The sequence below is a fragment of the Podarcis erhardii genome (assembly GCF_964252035.2).
Source record: "Podarcis erhardii genome assembly, chromosome: 6".
Lineage (NCBI taxonomy): Eukaryota > Metazoa > Chordata > Lepidosauria > Squamata > Lacertidae > Podarcis > Podarcis erhardii.
Genome location: NC_138510.1, coordinates 90366374 through 90389356, shown reverse-complemented (window position 1 = coordinate 90389356; position 22983 = coordinate 90366374). Strand labels below are relative to the sequence as shown.

Here is a 22983-nt window from a genome sequence, read left to right as displayed (position 1 = left end):
AGCTACCTGGACCCTGAGATCATCTTCTGAGGCCCTTCTTCGTATGCCTCTGATGTAAAAATTGGGGTTTAGCTTTTGCTGCCCAGCTCCCCATTGGACTCAGCGCCTCCTAAGTCCACGATCGATCAGAGAAGAATGGATGGAGGCAGGATCCAGTGGAAAGCAAGGCAAAAACTTATTTTTCTGTTGCAACAGAGTTTGCTCCCCTCTTTGCAAGGAGGGACAGATCCTGAACAAAAGTGTGCAGGAACCTTTATTTTTATTTTTTTAAAATATTTTTTCTTGATTTTTACATTTATACTTCTTCTAACAATATATCTTTAACAATTTAAAGACTCTTGACATTGCCCAACTCCCTTAGCCAAAGACCACCCCATAAATCATATACTGTATACAGTATACATATTTATTAAATTTGTGGAGCGCCCTCCATCCGAAGAGCGCCCCCTTCAGGCCACTCTCCGCACTCGCCCCGTAAACTCCTGCTCTCTCTTTCCGCGGCCCTAGCGCTGGTTAGCGTCGGAGGGCCTCCGCCGCGCATGCGCGTGCTCCCTGCCATGCGCAGTGAGCTTCGAGGCGCGAAGACGAGTAGGGGAGAAGGGCGTGAAGGAAGGTCTCCTGTTGCGCATGCGCCCGCCGTGGGCGCTCGCGCTTCCTGTCATGCGCAGTGAGCTCCGCTCCTCGCTTTGAGTGACGGGGGAGGAAGGGAAGAGGGTAAAGGGGCGCCGGGGAAGGAGTCGGGAGGGCTCTTGCCGCGCATGCGCCCGCGCCTCCCTGCCCATGCGCAGTGAGCTCCGCGCCTCGCTTTGAGCGAGAGGCGCGAAAGGGAAGCGGCGCTGAGGGCGATGGCTGCGCGGGCGGCGTCTGCGTCGCGTCTCCCGGCGGCCGTGGGGGCTCTCGGCGCCGCCTTGCCCGGGCCCCGCGTCCCCCCAGAGGCCTTCCGCCTCGCCAAGCTCGGCCGGCCCCATGCGGTGGGTGGAAGGCGCGCGGGGGCGGCCTGTCTGTGAGGGCGGGCGGGCGGCCTGGCGGGGTCCCTCAGCCCCGCTCAGCCTCACGCCTTTGTTTCGCGAAACACCCCCGAAAAGCAGCAGGAACCTCGAAGAAGCGGTTGACAGGGGGGGGAAATAGGAGAGGGGTTTTAAAAAACCGTAATATTAAAAATTAGAAGTTACTTGAAAGTACCCAACAGGCCTAGGATTAAATCAAGAGTTAGTAAACAAATGAGATCTGGAACGTCAATCAAAGTTAAGAAATTTGATTACAAATAGAATATTATTTTTGAATAATGATATTGGGAAACTTACATTCAGATGCAAGGAAATTAGGATGGGAAGGAAGTCAAATAGCATGTTTAAGAGATTGAAAGTTTGATTAATTAATTTGTGTTGTTTATATGCTGCTTGTTTTTATTTGCTTTACTAGTTTTATTTGTTTCTTTCTTTTTTTTCTTATTTGTTTTACAGTATGTGTGATATTTGTATGAAACTTAATAAAAATTATTGGGAAAAGATTTTTAAAAAGGCATCGCCTCACAAAAAGTTTTAAGTTCCCCATGGAGTTTCCGAGCGCCCGGGGTCGTCCTTCCGTTTCTCATCAGGTGCCGAAGCGAGCGCGGCAGAAGGAAGGCGCCGGCCTGTTCTCAAGAGGCAGGGAGTTCCGTAGGGTGGGCGCCACCGCGCTCCATGGAGAAATAGGTGGGGGTTATTTCGAATCCCCGCGACGGGGTGAGCTCCCGTTGCTCGGTCCCTGCTCCTGACAACCTAGCAGTTCGAAAGCACGTCAGAGTGCAAGTAGATAAATAGGTACCACTCCAGCGGGAAGGTAAACGGCGTTTCTGTGTGCTGCTCTGGTTCACCAGAAGCGGCTTAGTCATGCTGGCCACATGACCCGGAAGCTGTATGCCGGCTCCCTCAGCCAGTAAAGCGAGATGAGCGCCGCAACCCCAAAGTCGGTCACAACTGGACCTAATGGTCAGGGGTCCCTTTACCTTATGTGGCACCTGTAGTCGGGTTGCTATTCCACCGGTAGAAGGGGGCCGTCCGCGCCCCCCAAAGGCGATCTTGTAGGCAAAGTGGACCCGAGTTTGTTGTTAAGAGCCTCATATGCGCCTTCAATTCGGACCCCCAGCAGATCGGCAATCAGTTGGGCATTAATAGAATTAAAACTTTAATTTTTAAAAAACTATATAAAATATAGGTAACTTAAGCAAAAACAGCTCTGTGCAGCCCTTTAGATATCAGTTCTTGAAAGGGAGGAGGGCCCAGCCCAAGTGTTTGCATAAAAGATATCCCCTCCTCCTCTTAGGATCCCCATTCTGCAAGTGCATAAGGGGAAATCTCTCCTTTGTGGCTGAGCTAGATTTTTTTGGGGGGGGGGGGAGGTTTCCAGAGCTATTAATGCCCATTGCTGTAAGGTTTAGCTTCAGTCCTAAGCACATTTATAAGGAGTGAAGTCCCACTAAATTGGTCACAACTGCACAGATTCTATAGCGGAGCTTTCCAAAGTGTGTAGCGACACATTAGTCTGCCGGCTGCAGTGTGTAGGTGTGATGTGAACGCTCCCCATGCTCCTCCCAGGGCTGGAAAAGGGTTAGCGTTAGTCTGTAAAATTGAATTACTGTGTCACAAAATGATGTAAAACTCAATTACTGTGTCGCAAAAAGATTCATGTCTAAAAAGTGTGTCACCGACATGAAAAGTTTGGGAAGCTCTGTTCTAGAGCCATCTGTATTTGTCTTGGCCCGAATGTTGTGATCCTTACATATGGTGGTTAGGTTGGGGGGGGGGTTAACATTGGTGGAGATACGCAGCTCAGGCCTGCCTGGAGTGCTCCATTCTGTGATCTAGATGTGTTTCTTATCAGCTAAGGTTACTCTCATGAGAATTGCATTCTGTTGGTTTAATGTTTTATGAGTGGTTGGCATCTTTAAGGAAGGCAGCCTTGCTCCCCCACCCCCACCCCCCAGTTTGTGGGGACAGCAGAGCAGAACCTGCATTCTTCAAGTTCTACTGCAATTTGTAATCCCAATTTCTCTTGACATGTTCCTTTTTCAAAAATGAAACCACCTAAAATTGACTAAAAGCACTGAGTGGTATTCAGCTTAACTTTTACTTAGAGTAGACCCATGGAAATTAATGAATAAGTTAACACCATTGCTTTCAGTGGGTTTAAAACTGAAGTTGAATATCACCCACTGTGGTATTCTCTGCTCCCCTCTGAGCCATCAGAAGGAAGCTTGGGTTTGGGTTTTTGTTAGTGTGTGTGTGTGTGTGTGTGTGTGTGTGTGTGTGTGTGTGTTTTGCGGAAGGGGGATTAGTGGATTCCTTTCACCCAGTTGAATTGCATTGTAAACAATACAGCAAATGTTTTAGTGCTGTTGTCCTCCTTAAACAGACTGTAGTATTCTGGAAACTACTGTACTCTCTTCTGAAGCAATTCCAAGGCGGAGGATGGATGGAGCCTGCTGACACAGGTAGCAAATTACTATTAATCTGGGAACATAATTAATTTTTTGGCAAAAATTAGTGATAAGTATATGCATAATACAGAGCTTTTTATCTGTTTAATAGATATTTCCATTAAAAAAAAAACCAAAGTAGAACAACCACATTAGGAAAGAGCCACAATTAGTAAAACAGGAGAGTAAAAATATATCATAGCTATAACCAAGTCTGCAATCTCCTCAGCTGTTGCAGTGTCTTGGGAAATTAAAGGCTTCTGGCCTGGCACCAAAAGGGCATTCGCATGATCAACAGAAACTCCCTCGGGGAGAGTATTCCATGGTTTGAAAGCAACCAGTGAACTTGCAGTAGGAAGTTAGAGGGGAAGGTTGCATTGCTGTTATTTGCATAGCCCACCTGCCATGTGAATTTGCTCTGGAGCTTTGTTCCCCCAGGACACAGTTGATTTTGAAATTGTGGAAAGTGACAACTGCTGCCTTTTCTAACTTCCCTGTATAGGGAAGCTTTTTAATCCGCAATGCTTTTTATAATGTTTTCATGTATGTTGGAAGGCACCCAGAGTGGCTGGGGCAACCAATTATTAAATGGGCAGGGTACTACTATTAATAATCATCATCATCACCTGCTTCCTAGGTTCCCAAGTCAGATTCGTCAGGAGTGTAGTGTTGAGCCTTGGCTACAGAAGACCAGAATTTTATCAGCTTCCCTCTGATGGTTCAGAGGGAAGCAGAGAACTACTATTGGTATTTTCCTGGCTTCTATGCAGAATCAGCTTAATGGAGCAGTTACTAGCCCTAAATAGAGTGAAACTTTGGGATGAAGCAACTGTTTGCATGGTGAGTAATTTTTTTGTTAGTAATAGTCAGGTATCCTTTTTTTTTTTACTAGGAACAAGATACAGTGGTGCCCCGCAAGACGAATGCCTCACAAGACGGAAAACTCGCTAGACGAAAGGGTTTTCCGTTTTGGAGGTGCTTCGCAAAACGAATTTCCTATGGGCTTGTTTCGCAAGACGAAAATGTCTTGCGAGTTCCTGCGGGTTCCCCCCCCCCTTTTGCTAAGCCGCTTAGCGGATAAGCGGCTAAAAGCCGCTAATAGCGTTAATCTGATAAGCCGTCAATGGGCTTGCTTCGCAAGACGAAAAAACCACTAGACGAAGAGACTCGCGGAACGGATTCTTTTCGTCTTGCGAGGCACCACTGTATTGGAAGGTGGGGCTGGACTTGAATGTGTATTGCAGTTTTGTTGCTGTTTCGTGAAAATGGCAGTGCTAGATTAAGAGAAGACTTATATAGTAGATGTGGTTCCCATTGCATTTTGAGGAATACAGTGGTACCTCGGGATGCGAACAGGATCCATTCCGGAGCCCCTTTTGCATCCCGAACAGAATGTAAGACGCGACAGTGCGTCTGCACGTGTGCGGGTCATGTTCCGTAGCTTCCGCGCATGCGCGTGACGTCATTTTGACCGTCTGCGCATGCGCAAGCGGTGAAACCCAGAAGTAACACGCTCCGTTACTTCCAGGGCGCCGCGGAGCGCAACCCAAAAGCACTCAATCTGAAGCATATTTATCCCGAGGTATGACTCGATCTTTAATTCCTGGTTTCAGTAATAATCTGATGTATACTTTGTTATATACATTACATTTTAGTCTGCTTAGGTGAGCTGAATTACGAAAATGGTCTTGATCCATTTTTAACAAGAAGCATTAAGTATCAAAACTTTCCTGAAAGACGTCAGGAAACATTAGTTGTGCACTGCAGTTGTTCTTTTCATTGTTGCATTTTCTGTAACTGTTGTCAATCTTCTCTTTGCATGCAATGTCAGTCCAGTAGTCCCTTCTGTGACTTTGGGGTCACTTTGTAGTGGAGGAGCTGACAGGTTTGTGCTCTGTCTGTCTTCTGTAATTTATCAAACTTTGGATTATTGGTAGGATAGATTTGCCAACAGACCGCCAGAGTAATGTTAAAGGAAACAGTTGTATTCATTGTGAACTGATACTGGATAAGTTAACTTATGCAAAAATCTAGTTTTATTAATAATTAGTATCCCACTATTTTTTAGAAAATAGCGCGGGTGGCGCTGTGGGTAAAACCTCAGTGCCTAGGACTTGCCGATCACATGGTCGGCGGTTCGAATCCCCGTGGCGGGGCGCGCTCCTGTCGTTCGGTCCCAGCGCCTGCCAACCTAGCAGTTCGAAAGCACCCCCGGGTGCAAGTAGATAAATAGGGACCGCTTACCAGCGGGAAGGTAAACAGCGTTCCGTGTGCTGCGCTGGCTCGCCAGATGCAGCTTGTCACGCTGGCCACGTGACCCGGAAGTGTCTGCTGACAGCGCTGGCTCTCGGCCTATAGAGTGAGATGAGCGCACAACCCTAGAGTCTGTCAAGACTGGCCCGTACGGGCAGGGGTACCTTTACCTTTACCTTTTTATTTTTTAGAAACTTTATTCAGGACAGTCTGCCACTTAAAAATAAAACCAAAGTAGAAGCAGTTAAAAACATTACAGAAGAAACATATTTAATTTCAAAGTCTACTTGGACTTTGTGGGAGCTGGGGCCAGGCACATTTCCATTTGCCATGGGGAAGCAGGTCTGAAGAGGGGAGGCTGAGGACCAGATCCAGAGGTTTGGGGGCCAGAGGTTCCCCACCCTTGTTTTAGAGGAAGCCCTCATGAGGCAGTTTACATTGGGGGGGGGGGGACCATAAAACTAAAAATTAGACACCAGAGACCAAAGCTGGAGCTTGTTGTATAGTAATGCCTGGTTTTAAATATACTACTGCTGTAGCAGCCTCAGAACTGAGTCATTAATATATCTCTTGGTTGCCTGCAAAATGGATTTCTTGAACTTTGCACCTTGTTCCACAACCCACTTCTGTAAGTGCTGCTCAAATTGCCAATAGGTGGCAGCACAGTTATAGCAGAAAGTCTTTCCAATAGGAAAATTGTTTCATTGAGCAATGGTTTACACTTGCAGCAATGCAGAGGCATCTTGCACTTGCTTTTCCTTGCAGAACACATTTTCCCAGCTTGCTGGTTATGTTAAAAATGATTGAAATATAAATATTTGATGCTCCCCAAGATAGTGTAATTGTGCCACAAGTATGACTCCAATGGGGCTCTTTGAGAGTTTGCAGCATCATACACAATCTACAGGAATTGTGTTCTGCAACATACAATGGGGTTTGGAATAGCTAAGAGAACAAGGGCACAGGTCCTTCCCTAGTTTTACTGACTCATTGCACCCTCAAGAACTCAGAATGATTTTTAAAAGGTTTGCAAAAGATTTATTAGCTTTTGTGCCAGCCTTGTTCATGTGATTACTGTGCTGGTGGGTGATTCAGCTGGCTTTCCCCCCTGCTCCTCATCTTCCATCTCTGCCTAAGTCCAATAACTTAGTCATCCTGGTTGTGGGCTTTTATGGGGAGGACATTCTTATTTCCCGCTTCTTTAAATGGATTCAAAATGCTCCCTAGCAATATGGCTGCTGTGAGAATTGCTTTGCTTTGTTGCGATCACTATTCTCTGCCTTTTCTTCTGAGGTTTAGAAAGTTCTCTGAATCTCCTGAATCTTTTATTTATTTATTTATTTATTTACTGAAAACATTTTACTCCACTCTTGAGCAGAAAAAGGCTCCCACTTGCAATGATCAAGAATAATAATTCATTTTCATTTCATTGGTTTCTTTCTTATATCCTGATTGTTTTTCCTGAGGGACGCCTAAAGCGGCTCACAGAAAACAGCAACTTGATTAACACAAAATATCAGAATGAAAGTCAGTATAGCAGAAAAACATATTTGCATTATTGGTCGTGTGAAATCATGAACTTACTTTCAATAAATCTATTAAATCTATTAAATCCATAAGAATTAATTCTGCATCTGTGTACAATGATGAGAGCTGCCTTGCATTCGTGGGGCTGCCTCGACCGCCTTAGCACAAGCAGGCAGGCGCTAGAGGAGTGGCAGATTTGCCGTGTGCCTCTTGGGGCTGGGGCTCCTTCCTCTTGGCACCGGGTGGTAGACTGTGGCTCTTTGATCCCAAAAGCTTAGCCATTCCTAGTCTAAAGATAAACATATTGGGGGGGGGAAAGTATTTTTTTCAAGATTTTGTTCCTTTCTTCCAATTTTAGTGTGATACCCCTTTGAAAAGCCTGCAGGGTGGAGAAAGCCTGGCTCCAAAATCTCATATGAAAGGCCAAAGGGATGTCCGATACCTGCAGTGGTTAAATGGCCGTCTGCAGTTCCAGTGGCGAAAATGCCACACTGAACAGCAAGAACAATGCAAGCTCCTGAATAAGGTAATGATTTGGCTTGTAGATATTTCATCTTTCTGCATTAAGGTTAAAGTAAAACTAGTTTTGGGTTGTAGATGTAACCCATCTAACATTATTTTGCTGCAGACTACACTTCGCAGGAAAAAATAACAGCAAGCTGCCTTATTCAAATCCTGAAAATTTTTCTTTTTTTCTAATTTTGAAGACTATGGAGATCAAAACAGAATGAAAATTCATTCATAGTTTTCTTTAGAAATTGACATGCGTGCTCGTAATCTGTTAGCCTCAAGTGTACCAATAGTATTAATGTATTGATTATGTGATAGGTGGTGTGTGCATATATACAGATAGATATAATTTCTAAACCCACATCTCTTTGTTCCAGGTACATTCGTACACAATTGGTTCTCATACTGATCCCATTATTGGCCATTTCTCCATCACAGAAGCAGATGTTGTAAGGCAACCAGAGAATTACAAACAGGTAATCCTCCTTCTGTGGCATAGTGCTATGTTAGAATCTATGGAGAATTCTGTGAATAAATATATATGCCAAAATTGGAGGACTAGATTTTCAGTCCTAAAGCCAGAATCCACCAGAAATGGAAGACTTCCTAGCTCCATGATTCCCCAAGCGGACTGGCTGGTCTCTTGATGTGCTGGGTGCCTAAATGCAGGCTGATGCCATTGGACTGTGCCAGCACCTTGAGGCCTTCGCAAGAGAATTGTTACAAGCACTTGTAATCCACCCTTCACTCAAAGGTCCCAGAGTGGGGAATACATCTCTGTTAAAACCAAAAGTTGATAATATAAACTAAAAAACCCACATCCGTATCATTAACAGTAAGCTTTAACAGTAACAGTTCGCAGTAAAATCCCATTAAGAAAGCTGAAAAGCAGCAAAAATGAGGCAGAAGCACTCTCAGTCCCCAGTGCACCGTAGCCCTCCCCAAAAGCCTGGACAAAGAGGTATGCCTTCGTCTGTCTCCAAAAGGAGAGCAGTGCCAAGCATAATGCACCTTAAAGAGGAGGTCATTGCATAGGCATGGAGACACCACAGAGAGAATCTTCCCATAGAGACACACACACACACACACACACACACTGTGGACCTCACTTGACAGGGGAGCATGGAGAGCCAATTTGTGTGTTGTGTAGGTTGCATGCATTCCAAAGAGCATAGCACTCTCACATATGCCTAGATTCATAGGAAATTCCATTCTCTATAGTATGTACACTTAGAAAGGTCAGATTCCAGCCTCTAACTTCCTTGAGGCACAGGAAATAGAGCTTTGGGCTCCTCCCCTTCATGCTAATAGATTCCAGTATCTTTTTCCATAGAATCCTTTCGATCAGCTAGCGAGGATCTACATCTATTTTGCTTCTAATTGGTGGTATTAAGCATTTGTTGGCTTTGACTTTCCTTTATCTTTGTCCCTATACCTGTCCCAAGTTTTTAAGTCCTTTTTTGCTGATTGTCCAGTCTACTCAGGCCTTGGTGCCAGGATTTTGTTACGTTTTGGACTTCATAGCTTAATTTTTACTGCTCTTTGGACACAAAACAAGGAAAACGAAAACACCAGTGAGTGCTATCTACTACCTGAGGGTGGCTCTACGTTGGCTTGACAGTAGAGAAATATCCAAGTGTTTGGGGCTAAGGAGGAAAAAAAACATTTAAATAATTCACATACAGACATGTTTTTGAGAATCATCCAGCTAAAGCCTAAGTGGCCTTTTGCAAATTCAAACCATGCCACTCTGGCACAAGTTACTTTGTTTATTTAAAGGATTTTGCTTCAATTTTCAGCTTACAAAGACCAGAGGAAAAGGCAATCTCTGCCCTCTGGCTTACAGTCTAACAGGAAAGGGGATGAGAATGGAATAGGTAAAAAGCAAAGTCAGGCACCAGTTCTTAGTTACAAGGTTCTGCAGGCCATGCAGCACAGTGGGGGGGGGGCTGCTGCTTCCTCTCCTTCTAGGAGCCTCAGTTGTGGCACTCGATAGCTGCAGGGAGCAGGGGTCTCACCTGAAAGCCAGGTGAGATCCAGACGTGATGGAAGCTACCTGGCGGCAGCTGCTACTGCTTTTCCTCTTCGGTGTTGGCATAGCTTGGCATAATAGGGAGACGGACCTTTCTCAAAACTGTATCACACTTCAGTTATAGTTTCTTTGAATAATTATACCACAGTTGAATGAAAAAGCCAGCATATTAGTATAAAAGGTAAAGGTACCCCCTGACCGTTAGATCCATTCGCGGATAACTTGGGGGGTTGCATGCTCATCTCGCTCTATAGGCCGAGGGAGCCGGTGTTTGTCCGCAAACAGTTTTTCTGGGTCATGTGGCTAGCATGACTAAGCTGCTTCTGGCGAACCAAAGCATGGAAACCTTCCCACCGGAGCAGTACCTATTTATCTACTTGCACTTAACTTGCTTTCGAACTACTAGGTAGGCAGGAGCTGGGACTGAACAAGGGAAACTCACCCCGTCGCGGGGAGTCGAACTGCCGACTTTCTGATCGGCAAGCCCTAGGGTTAGACCACTGCACCACCCGCATCCCCATATTAGTATAAAAGGTAAAGGGACCCCTGACCATTAGGTCCAGTCGTGGCCGACTGGGGTTGCGGCGCTCATCTCGCTTTATTGTCCGTGGGAGCTGGTGTACAGCTTCCGGGTCATGTGGCCAGCATGACTAAGCCGCTTCTGGCGAACCAGAGCAGTGCACGGAAACGCCGTTTGCCTTCCCGCCGGAGCAGTACCTATTTATCTACTTGCACTTTGACGTGCTTTCAAACTGCTAGGTTTACATATTAGTATATCTTACTGCAAATAGCCCCGCTTTTTGATGGTGATGATGATACAAATTACTTTGTGTTCTAGCTTCCCCTCAAAGGATAGACCTATTCAGTGTTTGTGTCTGCCGCTAGCCATCCTAAAAGTGTTAGCTTGCTTTTAGTGAAGCATATAATTCATTTTCATTGAGAACTATCATAAAGTGAGCAATCTGGTTCTGACAGATAAGGTGTAATTTTTTTGGGGGGGGGGAGGAATGACAGGACGTTTCCAATTAAAATACAGCTATTTCACCAGCTGTCAGACTTCAGCACCTGCTTTTAAATGTAAAGAAATTGCCTTTCAAAGTTTCTCTTCAGCATAGTTTTATCTGTGGATATTTCCAGTCACTATTTTTGTATTTAATTTAAAACTATCATCCATCCATATTCCAAAGGCTCAGAATGACTTACAACACTTTTAGTATTAACATAAACAGTTCAAACAGATTAGTATAATATATCAGAATGATGGTCACATCTTGAAATAACAAGTAATCTGGGTTGCCAGTCTGAGAGGGTTCCAGGTAATCAGCTACTATGTAGAGATAGATCATAGATGTGCAAGCAGTTTGCCCTGAAATGCAAGTTCTCCTTCTCTGCCATGTAGTTTATGTGATCACTGAAGGCAGCCCGCCGCCTTTGCTTCCCTTCATGGTGCTCCATGGCAGGTCACTGCTGCCTCTCCTATTCTGTTTGTTGTTCTTTAGTCCCACGACCTGTCACTGGTCCTTTTCTTACCTGCTTCAGGTTTGCAAGGCAGTCACAATGGACAAAAATGCAAGCCTGAGCCAGGAGTCTCCTCGGGGAAGATGAATGTGCTTCATGCTTGACCTCTTGACAGGGTAGATGGCAGTTTCCTGGGATTACCATTCAGTGGGTAATGAGACAAATGGGAAAACTGTCTGGCTTGCTGAGCAGATGATGAACATTTTAGTGACACTTTTGCCATGTGGCCACGCATTCATTCTCCTGAGATCACCGTGTGCAAATCATCCTATTCTGATGGTACTGTACTGCAATATTTTGTAATGTAACACAAATATTGTGCTGTAGAAATATTTGCAATAAGCTCCTATAGTGGTTTACAATTAAGATAACAAAACAACAACAAATACTGTATATAATATGAGCTGAAAGCAACAATGCAGCAATCAAAACAAACAAGGCTGAGCCATTGTTAATTCTCAAAGGCCAACTGAAGCAACAACATTTTTACTTGTCTGGGAAAAAAGGTTGTTCCCTACAAATGAAATTCCATTTATTTAAAGCATTTTTACCATCCTCTTCAAACTAAAAAAAAAGGCCCCCAGAATTACTAGTAGTGGAGATACTAGTAGTAAAACCATCTCTCCCCTCTGGCTCAGAGACTGAAACAAAAAAGGACTCAAAAGGTAGAGGGATTGGATGTTCTTTCAAGAAATAGCCTGTCATCCTGAGCTTCCTTGAAGTGACTGTGGTTTAGGGTGTGGCCTTGTTTGAATCTGCCAGTAATCTCATTGCACATGCTGCAGCAGTAAAGGTTCAGGAGAGTCCAAGTGACACACCTACATGCCAGGGCAGAGGATCCTGCTGTTCTTCCTCACATTGGTTTCAAATGCCTCTGGGAGGGAAAAGTCCCACTCCACCAAAATGGACTGGCCTGTAGAAAAAGTGTTGTCCTTGCCTTTCCCATCGCCTCCGCTAAGAATCTTTGGCAGGGCCTTATTTGCTGCTGCCCCAAGTTTGGTAGCCATTGAGACACCTGCATAAGCAGGCTGAAATATACCATATCTCCACCACTGACAGAATATGGCATCATCCTGGCTACAAGAGACAATGCTGTAATTTCTCTACTGGCATATACAGATGATAGATGGATGGATAGATAGATAGATAGATAGATAGATAGATAGATAGCACTGCTGAGATACCAAGGAATACATTAATCTGCCCTTCACATTAGAACAAGTGTGATATTTGAGATCCAGAGTACCTGAAGCTCTGCTTGTGGGGGTGAATGCATCTGAGGTCCCCTGCAACATATTTCTTCAGGTATTATTTTTTTAGCTAGGCAATTAGTGCCCCACTGGGAAGCCCTGGCAGCGTTCCAGTAATGTTTAATAATGTTCAAGCTGGTCATTTCTACTTGGCGGCATTATTGCCTTGAGCTAAAATTTTCCCATGGCCGTAATCTGTCACCTGTATGTGCCCTCAGTTGAAAATTTTCCACACCAGAAAGAGAATTAATAGAGCTGCAGTGCTATAGTTGCTGTCACCGTTTTAAAGGGAAGCTTCAGAAAAGAGTCATTGCTTGCCACGTTTTATTGGCCAAGCACGTGGAGTTATTGCTTCTTGAAAAATGATACTCTGGCTTATCAAGGCCTTTATAAATTACTGGACTGTGTAGCAAGCATACTTTTTTCTGATGGTTACTGTATATGGTGCCCCTCCCCCCTCCAAAAAAAATGGAAGTCTGTGGCCACCCTTTCCAGAGATTTAACCTGTCCTGGGGCTTGATGGTTAAGGGCAGGTACAGTGGTGCCCCGCAAGACGAACGCCTTGCAAGACGGAAAACCCGCTAGACTAAAGGGTTTTCCGTTTTGGAGGCGCTTCGCAAAACGAATTTCCCTATGGGCTTGCTTCGCAAGACGAAAATGTCTTGCGAGTTCCTGCGGGTTTTTTTCCCTTCCCCCCCCCCTTTTTCTAAGCCGCTAAGCCGCTTATCAGCTGATCCGATAAGCCGCTAAAAGCCGCTAATAGCGCTAATCCGCTAAGCCGTCAATGGGCTTGCTTCGCAAGCCGAAAAAACCGCTAGACGAAGAGAATCGCGGAACGGATTCTTTTCGTCTTGCGAGGCACCACAGTACTAAATTGAAATAATTATAACATGCTCCACTCTGAGAACACTTTGGTGGACATGAAAATGTGTTTCTGTGCAAAATTTTCTGTCTACTCTTGATTATTCTAGTTGGAAAGAAGCAGAACACTTTGCCTAGCTTTAACCTATAAACTTGCCCCCCCCCCCCCAGTACCTTCAGTATCTCTGTCTTTCCTTTGTCCCTGCATGATCTCCCAACGCTGACCTTGTAGCAGGTGGAACAAGAAGATTGTAAAACAGTTAACCTATTAAAAAAAGATGTCAAGGATTAATCACTTGATATATCAAGCACAGATTTAAAATGTGGGTGTTAATGGAAGGTAACTGATGCAAGCATTCAAAGAATTTCTGGTTGTCATTTATATTCATTCCTTTCTTAGGAGAACTAGAAAAGCAATATACAATATTGACAAACTTGAGTGATCGTTCAAACAAATTAGGAAGGATGTGTGGTCTTCTCCTCTATTCCTGTTGAGTTTTCCTAATCATTAGTTTGTTCAGTTTTCTCACCCTGGTCCCAATCCCTGGACTATGTGCAGGTTTCTTTTAGTCTTGCTACAGAATTTTTTCTTCATAGATACATCAGCATTCTAATGAATGCATTAAAGCCAAAAATATTCAGATTCTGAATGATCTGTGAGGCAAACTAGCAAAACCAGGCAAGTCCATAGCTGACATCTGTGGAGAGTCAAATGAGGGAGAAACAAACTGCAGCTGAAGGCAGTGGGACTCAGGAGTGACAGCAGTTTCGCCAGCGATATACTGCTGAGTGAAAGCACCATCATGGTCTGCCTCTCATACCGGCAGAGGGGGAAACAATTGGCGAGGAACAGCTTGTTCCTCCCACTGATGCCCCAGGTCCCTCTGGCTGGCATGAGAGCAGGAGGGGCCTGGGGATTGCTCAGCTGGGGGGCAAGAGCCTTTTTGCGCCCCGGCTGGCCTTGCTCGCGAGGAGGCAAACACACAGCCAGCCAGGCAGAGGGAGCCTCTCCCATCTGCCTGCCTGGCTGCTTGTTTGCCTCCGTGGGAGCAAGCGGGATGGGCAGCTGGTCATTTTCCTCCAGAGCGATCCACCGGGAGGAAAGATATTGGATTGCACCTCCCAGCTGAACAGTCCTGATGCTTCTCGGGCTCATGTTCAAGCTGGAGAAGGATGGGGCTGCTCAGCTGGAAAGTGTGAAGCTGCTTCCTCCCTGGTGTGGTGAGGCACTGGGGTGAAACTGCCTCAGCGATTTCACTTCCACGCCTAGCAGTGCTGTGGTGGGAAGCAGTGTTTTGAACATCACAGTAGATCACCAGATCACAATGTTTGCCTGGCGATATATTGTGATGTTGAATACCTGACATCGCCTAGCCCTAGTGTGAGGGACACCTCATGAAGAAGTGCCCAATATTTCTTCTTCCGTGTAAAATTGCTGGTTACTAAATTTGAGTAAGGCAGTATACCTCATTATAATACAGTGGTGCCCCGCAAGACGAATGCCTCGCAAGACGGAAAACTCGCTAGACGAAAGAGTTTTCCGTTTTGGAGGTGCTTCGCAAAACGAATTTCCTATGGGCTTGCTTCGCAAGACGAAAATGTCTTGCGAGTTCCTGCGGGGTTTTTTCCCTCCCCCCCCTTTTTCTAAGCCGCTAAACCGCTAATAGCGCTAATCCGCTAAGCCGTCAATGGGCTTGCTTCGCAAGACGAAAAAACCGCTAGACGAAGAGACTCGCGGAACGGATTCTTTTCGTCTTGCGAGGCACCACTGTAGTAAAGTATGCCTCTTTTATAGTGCAGATCTATTAGTAAATACCCTATTTTAGGTTTTGGCAATTCATAGTTCAGCATAATTATATTTGCGTTCTGGTCTATTTTGAAAAGTTTGTTGAACGTTAACTAAAATCCCTTTTTTTTTTTTCATTGTAATGCACTGAACTAATGTAATACATTGAGGCTGCATGCTAAATATTATATTTGTAGTCTTTGGAATTTTTATTTTGCATTTATATAGTGCTTTACACTGCTCACACATAAACTACGACAGTCATTCTTACAACAGCCTTTTAAGGTATGTATTTTTTAATCACTATGATGCCTTTGGGTGGTTGAGGCAGAGAAATATGGGCTAGCCTCAGACCACAAGTACATTTGTGGCTGAGATAAGATTTGAAATGAACTTTGTCACCGCTATAATATGGAGGGAGAGTGAGGAACAGGAATTCGGGGGCAGCTGGGAAACCTCAGATGTACAGCCCTACAGAGACTCCTTTCTAGCCCTAGAAACCTACATCAGCAGTTTGCTTTTGTCGACAGATGGCTGCCAGAAGGCATCCTTGCCATTTTGCTTTGATGACTCCAACATAGTATATTTTGATTTCAGTAAAGCCTTTGACAAGGTTCCTCATAATATTCTTTTTGGCAAGCTGTTAATATGTAGGCTAGACAATACTATTATTAGCTGGATTTGTAGCTGGTTGATCGATCATACCCCAAAAAAGTGCCAAGCAACAGTTCCTCATCAACCTGGCCAGGAGTGGCTTGTGGGAACTACACGGCTCAACTTCTTTGTAAATGATTTGGACAAAGGAATAAACCATCATATTTTTTGCAGATGGCATCAAGCTGGGTGGGCTAGCTTGTGAATTAGAAGACAGGAACTGAATCCAATATGGTCTTGAGAGGGTGGAGAACTGGGCCAAACAAAATTAATTCTCTCAGAGAGATATAATAATAATAATAATAATAATAATAAATTTTATTTATATCCCGCCCTCCCCAGCCGAAGCCGGGCTCAGGGCGGCTAACAACAATTAACAATCAAACAATCAGATATTCACACATTCTAAAAATATTTCATTATAAAAATCAATTAAAATCAAATTAATGGCAACTAATTAAGCAAGATTCTAAGCAGGTTGCCAGAGGAGGGAGTCAGGCTGCGCCCTGACCAAAGGCCTGGTGGAACAACTCTGTCTTGCAGGCCCTGCGGAAGGATGTCAGGTCCCGCAGGGCCCTAGTCTCTTGTGACAGAGCGTTCCACCAGATTGGAGCCGCAGCCGAGAAGGCCCTGGCTCTAGTTGAGGCCAGCCTAACCTCTCTGAGGCCTGGGACCTTGAGGATGTTATTATTTGCAGACCGTAGGTTTCTCTGTGGGGCATACCAGGAGAGGCGGTCCCGTAGGTACGAGGGTCCTAGGCCGTATATAAACTTTTAGGCAGAAAGAATCAGATGCACAACTGGCTCAACAACAATAGAACGCAAACTAACCAGCTCTGTGATGCAGCAAAAAAAAAAAAAAGGCTAATGCAGTTCTCTGCTGCATCCACAGAAGTGCAGTGTCCAGATCACAAGAAGCTCAATTGTTCTGTTGGGCTTGGTCAGACCTTACTTGGAGTACTGTGTCCATTTCTGAGAACCACAGTTTAAGAACATTGGCAAATACCCATTGGAGGGTGGCAGATGGCGCGTGGCATGAAGTCCAAGTGCTAGGAGGAAAGGATGAAGGAGTCCAGACAGTAGGGCCCAAAAGCAGCGGCTTCCAATTGCAAAACAGGATTTCATTTAAACAGCAGGGTGAACTTCCTTCGCGTATGAGTTGTTTGACAGCAGAATAGACTGCCTTGGAAACGGCTAGGCTCTCTTTTGTTAGCCATTTTTAAGCAGAGGGCAGGATGGCCTCAACCTAGGGATGCTGTAGATGTAGATTTCTTGCATTTGCAGGACTGGGTGGCCTTAGAAGCCCCTTCCAGCTTTATTCTTATTTGCCTTGGAATGCAACTTTACTTTCAACAAAGCTAGGACTGTCACTGACTTTCGTTTTATCTTGGATACAATGAGGTCCAGCGTGCTTCGGAATAAGAGCTGAGATTGCCAATGAAAATTGAAATGAAACAGGTGACTAGGAGGGCAGCGGAGGGGCTGGGTGCAGCCGCAAAATGAGGATGGCATGTGTTGCTTTGAGAAGATTCCCCAAGAGCTGCTCCTCCAACTTTCCCCCTTGTTGTAGCTGATTATTTGACAGTGAGATAAGGCGTTTCATTGTTAGTTGTATATATTATATATGGACCCTCCGGATACGAACTTAAATTGTCCCGGGGTCCATACTTACCCGAAAAGTCCATATCCAGAGGTGCCGCTTCTGCACGCAGCGTGATAAAAGGCTTCTGCACATGTGTACATGGCAAAACCCGGAAGTATACACTTCCGGGTTTGCCACGTTCGTAACTTGAAATTACGTTACCCAAAGGTAACGTAATCTGAGATACCACTGTATCTGTATTGTTCAGCTAGATATGTGAAGTCCCGGGCAGAAAAAACCCCTCCCCCCAAAGACTTCTTTCCGTTTTTCCAACAGCAAAGGAAATTTTGGAGGACACTGAAAAGGACACTCCTGTGAAATATGTTCCCTTTGGAAGGAATGAAATGCTTTTGGAGACATTCAAAATGTCTAGTGTGAATTTTTTTATGCAATACAGTTTTCAGCATTAGAGAATGATAATTCCTGTGTGTTCTATGGATCAGGGCTGGCTAACCTTTCTGGCCCAGGTGCCAACACTCTGGGGCTGCATCCCAGCCATGGGTATCGCTGAAAATAGACAAATGCACTTGCTGACTGACACAGGGATGCAGCTGCCATGGAGACCAGCCGAGGTGGGGGTGAGTTCTCCCCACTCCTCAAACACCTGGGGAAGGTGTGATTTGCATCCCCCTGCCTGCTCCACTGCTATGTCTTCTTCTTTCCCTTTCTGCTGCAGCTGCTGACATTAGTGGGGGCTTGAGGGACCACATTGGGACCCTCTGGTTGTTGACTGTGTGAACAGGACGTTGGGCTGGATTGGCCATTGGCACATTGGCTCTTCTTACCTTCCTCCACCTCTGCATTAGGCGGATGTGATCTACCCCCCCCCCAATATACTTGAAGAATTGTAAAGTGCTACATAAATGCAAGGGACGCGGGTGGTGCTGTGGGTTAAACCACAGAGCCTAGGACTTGCCGATCAGAAGGTTGGCGGTTCGAATCCCTGTGACGGGGTGAGCTCCCGTTGCTCGGTCCCTGCTCCTGACAACCTAGCAGTTCGAAAGCACATCAAATGCAAGTAGATAAATAGGTACCGCTCTGGCGGGAAGGTAAACGGCGTTTCCGTGCGCTGCTCTGGTTCGCCAGAAGCGGCTTAGTCATGCTGGCCACATGACCCAGAAGCTGTACGCCGGCTTCCTCAGCCAGTAAAGTGAGATGAGCGCCGCAATCCCAGAATCGGCCACAACTGAACCTAATGGTCAGGGGTCCCTTTACATAAATGCAAAACATTGATATTGATGGGAAGCAATTTTTTAAAATCTGGCTTCAAAACCTTGGTGGTTGGTGTGCAGAATTTGGATCAGTCTGTTACAGAATCCTATATGATCTGTGCTGAGTGGCTGTATTACTTTCAGTCTCCTAGTAATAGTGAAAAACTCCCCCCCCCCTTTTCGTTCAGTTGTTGCAGTTGGTTGAATCGGATAGCTCTCGACTGGAAGCCTTTCTCAAGTGGAAGCTCCTGGAATCAGTTTACTGGCATTGGATGGTATGATTAAATACTTGAGGGACAAGTTGTGTATTGTTTTTCTGGGAGTGGGGAAAATGTTACACAGGTTCCTGGCCTTTTGTTTCAGCTGATCATAGCCAGCAAGAGTTCCTGCTTAAAAGGTGGAGAAGATTATCATTATGAATACAGTGGTGCCCCGCAAGACGAATGCCTCGCAAGACGGAAAACCCGCTAGACAAAAGGGTTTTCCGTTTTGGAGGTGCTTCGCAAAACGAATTTCCTATGGGCTTGCTTCGCAAGACGAAAATGTCTTGCGAGTTCCTGCGGGGTTTTTTCCCTCCCCCCCTTTTTCTAAGCCGCTAAGCCGCTTATCAGCTGATCCGCTAAGCTGCTAAGCCGCTTAACAGCTGATCCGCTAAGTCGCTGATCCGCTAAGCCGCTAATGGGCTTGCTTCGCAAGACAAAAAAAACCGCAAGACGAAGAGACTCGTGGAACGGATTCTTTTCGTCTTGCGAGGCACCACTGTAAATACCTCATTAATAGCTAGGCAATGTACAATGCTTGCTTTAGATCTAAGACAGTATTTGTGGTGGGAGCTTATGTTGAGACCTGTGACAGTGCATGGGCTGCCCTCTTTGCTGATGAGAATGTCAAAGCAGTAATGTAAACTTGGTTCTTGTAAGTCTTGCTCCACTCCAAAACATTCTCTGGCTCATTCGGCACCATCCCTGCTCTCCTTCCCTGCTATGATAAACATAACTCTCAAATTAGGAGATCTTGCTTCAAACCACATGTATTCCATTTTTTTGTGGATTTACGAGTACCAGTGAGAGAGCTTCCTAAGAACTCCCTGTGCTGCTTAATTTTATCTCAATTGCAATGCTGGACTTCGGCTGACAGGAGCAAAGCGCCGTGCCATACATCTGCAGTAATTGTAAATGAAAGAAATGTCTGTTCTTCTCCTTTTGTACTTTTTAAAATATGACAGTATAAACGTTGCTGTAAACAAAATGCCTTCATTACAAACTGCAGGGCACTAAATTTTGTGAGCCACTAGAATTGCAGTCAGGTAGCATTGTGGAATTGCAGATTTCCCTGGACAGTGTTGAATGATTTTAAGAATCAATAAAATCCCCTTTGCATCTGATGAAGTCTTCAAGAACAAATACATATATAATATAACCATTCAGCACATTTACAGCTGCGGAAAATATTCCTTAAAGACAATGTGTTGACAGAATGAGTATTTGGATTCTGTTCCCATGTAGCAAAGAGGTTAGGAATCTTTCTGTAAAGTAGTTCAAATCCCACGAATGCATTTGCACTGACTTGCATAGGAGCCAATAACACTTTTGCACACCAACTTGATCACTGGTGAAATTGTGCAACGTTTCCAGATATTCAGATGCAACAACAGCAAATTGCTCTTAGGCTAAGGTTACTACCTGGATTTGGAAAGCATTTTGAAGTCTTAAAGAGGGTGGTTTGTTTTGTTTTGTTTTGTTTTTTAAAGGGACTAGCTCTACATAGAGGCAAGCACCCACTTTCTAGATTCCAGACCTGGAGCTCTTCCAGCTCTGCTCGAATCTTTTAAATATTTGCAGTAAATTCAGGTAGACAAGTTCTATAGCAAGCAGCTGTTTTTGCAATATGTTAATCAGCAATATAATCCCTTAATGCAGAAATGGTGTAATATTCTAAGGTTTTTCTCCCTCTTTTTAAATTTAGCAAGGTTAGGAATTTTAATTTTGGGCAATTCTTTTTAAAGTGATGTGTCTGTGTTTCCTTCCAACACAGCCATTAACAAAAGGCTCAGAAGGTGGTGTGGTTTTAGTTGTTGTGACAGAGATTTAAGAAGTCTTGCATCTGCTTTTCTTGCAAAGTCTCTCCCGACACTCACAGTTTTTTGCTCTTATGAGGTACCAGTTTCCATTTGCAAGTGCCTAAACAAATCCTTTTGCTAGGAATAAGCAACTTTTCTGTATTCTCTGAGAATAGAATTATGTTGCTCAAGAACTTCATACCATTTCACAAACAGAGGTTGGATATAAAGTTAACCTGGCTTGTTTATCTGTTGCACCAGTCTCTAGACAAATGTGGCAAGAAGTTCCTCATTAAGAAAAATTAATACAACTCCTTCCACCTTCCAGGAGACCCTTTTCAGTCCTGAAACAGAAGATGCAAAACCCCACAACACGTTTAACAAGGACACTATTTTGCCAAGTGCTGATCTGTATTGTTATGGCATTAAGAGAACAATTCAAGAACTGGACAGATACAGGAAAGATCTGTTGACTCTATATGATGGGCTGGGTGAGCTTATAGCCTACAGGAAACTGAGCTGCTGTGGAACGGTAAGGGTTGATTTGGGGGCCTGTTAGAAATCTAGACAGATTGATTTCATAAAACTAGACTGATTGATTTCAGAACTCTGTATTTATGTTTTTTGGCCTGTTAATAGAAATCGTAACAAGATGCCCGGGGTCCTGTTTATAAAGACAACAAGGTTTCATTGAGCTCTGTTAATTAACTAAGACTGACAAAATAAAACTCTATTCTCTCATTGCTCTTTTAGAGCACATATTATCAGCTGAGTTGTCCTTTCCTCTTCGCAGGTCCGAGCAAGAGAGCAGGAGCAGCTAGGAGAGAGCGAGTTTTGCACGGCTGTCAAAAAAACACAAGACGTCGTGGAGCTGAAGCTGTCTGATCTGAAATGCCACAGTAGTGGCAATAGAATCGGCGCGATGCATGGACCATACAGACTTGTATTTAAAGGCAAGTGTTTAAAGACCAGCAAAACGGTCAGGTCAGCAAAGCCCCAGAAATCCATCGCAGAAGGTGCAACAGCAACAGTTGTGATCAGGGATCTGAGAAAAAAAGAAGCAAGGCTGAAGGCAGAGCTGAAGCGGAGACAGGAAGAAGGCAGGCAGAAGGTTTATGAAGCTGCCCAAGGACTTGGCCAGGTGCTGTGCATCCCACCCATGAAAAGAGCACAAGCCAGAGATGCCGACTGAATGTAGAAGTTGGTGCTGTTCATTAGCTTTGAAGGGACAGTCTTGGGCTTTCCATGAGGCTGTTGTCCATGCCTGCTCCTATTTTCTAGGAGCAACTACGTTGTCTATGATTACTGTGATTTTTTCGCATCTTGGGTTTTGCTGTAGAGTGTGTGTTAGAGAGAGAGAGAATAAAATTAATACTACATTTTTAAATGTGTGTGTGTGTGTGTGTGTGTGTGTGTGTGTGGTTTTTCAAATTACAGTTTTACAATCACATATCCAGCATAAATACAAGATTCCAAAAAATCTCCTGGACTTCCCTCATCCCCTTTGTGGATCTTCTTGTTAGTCATTTCCTCCTACATCTTTTATAATAATCCAAATCTTTTGCAGCTCCATTATATCCAAAACTCACCATTAAACTACAATTATTCCAATCCTACTAACAATTTTAACTGCTTACAATGGTTTTGTTATAAATTTCCCCCATTCTTTATTTAAATTTTGGTCTTCCTGATTTCTGATTCTTCTGGTCATTTTTGCCATTTTGGCATAATCCATCAATTTAATCTTAAGCAGAAAATTAATATTACATTTAATTAACTACTTAATTGATATAATGACTGAATTAATGTTAGCAGCGGTCTGCAGGCAGGAGTTACAAGTCTCTCCCTCCCCAATCCCTTGACTTTCTTGTGTGTGTATCTGTCAGTCAGTGCTCAGTTTCAGTGGAGATAAAGCAGTCCTCAGCCAGGCAGAGGACACTAAATTGCCATGCTAAATATACAGACAAGAGGTGTTAGTAGTAAAAAAAAAAGGGGGGGGTACCGTAAGCAGCTTTGCTTAAACTAATGTAACCCTTTGTGAAATCTGTTTAAATGGTGTCACAAAATTCATCTTTTTCATCCCTGCAGTAGACAGAAGCTGGGCTTTCTTTCAGCTCTGTCCTCTAGACCAGTGTTTCCCAACCTTTCGCCTCCAGCTGTTTTTGGACTACAACTCCCATCATCCCTAGCTAGCAAGACCCAGTGGTCAGGGATGATGGGAATT

General features: G+C 44.4%; 1 protein-coding gene across 1 annotated transcript; it reads left to right on the top strand.

The window, feature by feature from the left end:
- The first annotated feature begins 806 nt into the window (after positions 1 to 806).
- On the top strand, positions 807 to 22146 carry TEDC1 (tubulin epsilon and delta complex 1). Its single transcript, XM_081866036.1, has 8 exons — positions 807 to 971; positions 3394 to 3472; positions 4095 to 4297; positions 7596 to 7763; positions 8125 to 8223; positions 18889 to 18975; positions 21088 to 21291; positions 21553 to 22146. The coding sequence occupies exons 1-8, from the start codon at positions 846 to 848 to the stop codon at positions 21949 to 21951; spliced, it is 1365 nt and encodes a 454-aa protein (XP_081722162.1). The 5' UTR covers positions 807 to 845; the 3' UTR covers positions 21952 to 22146.
- Positions 22147 to 22983: the final 837 nt, after the last annotated feature.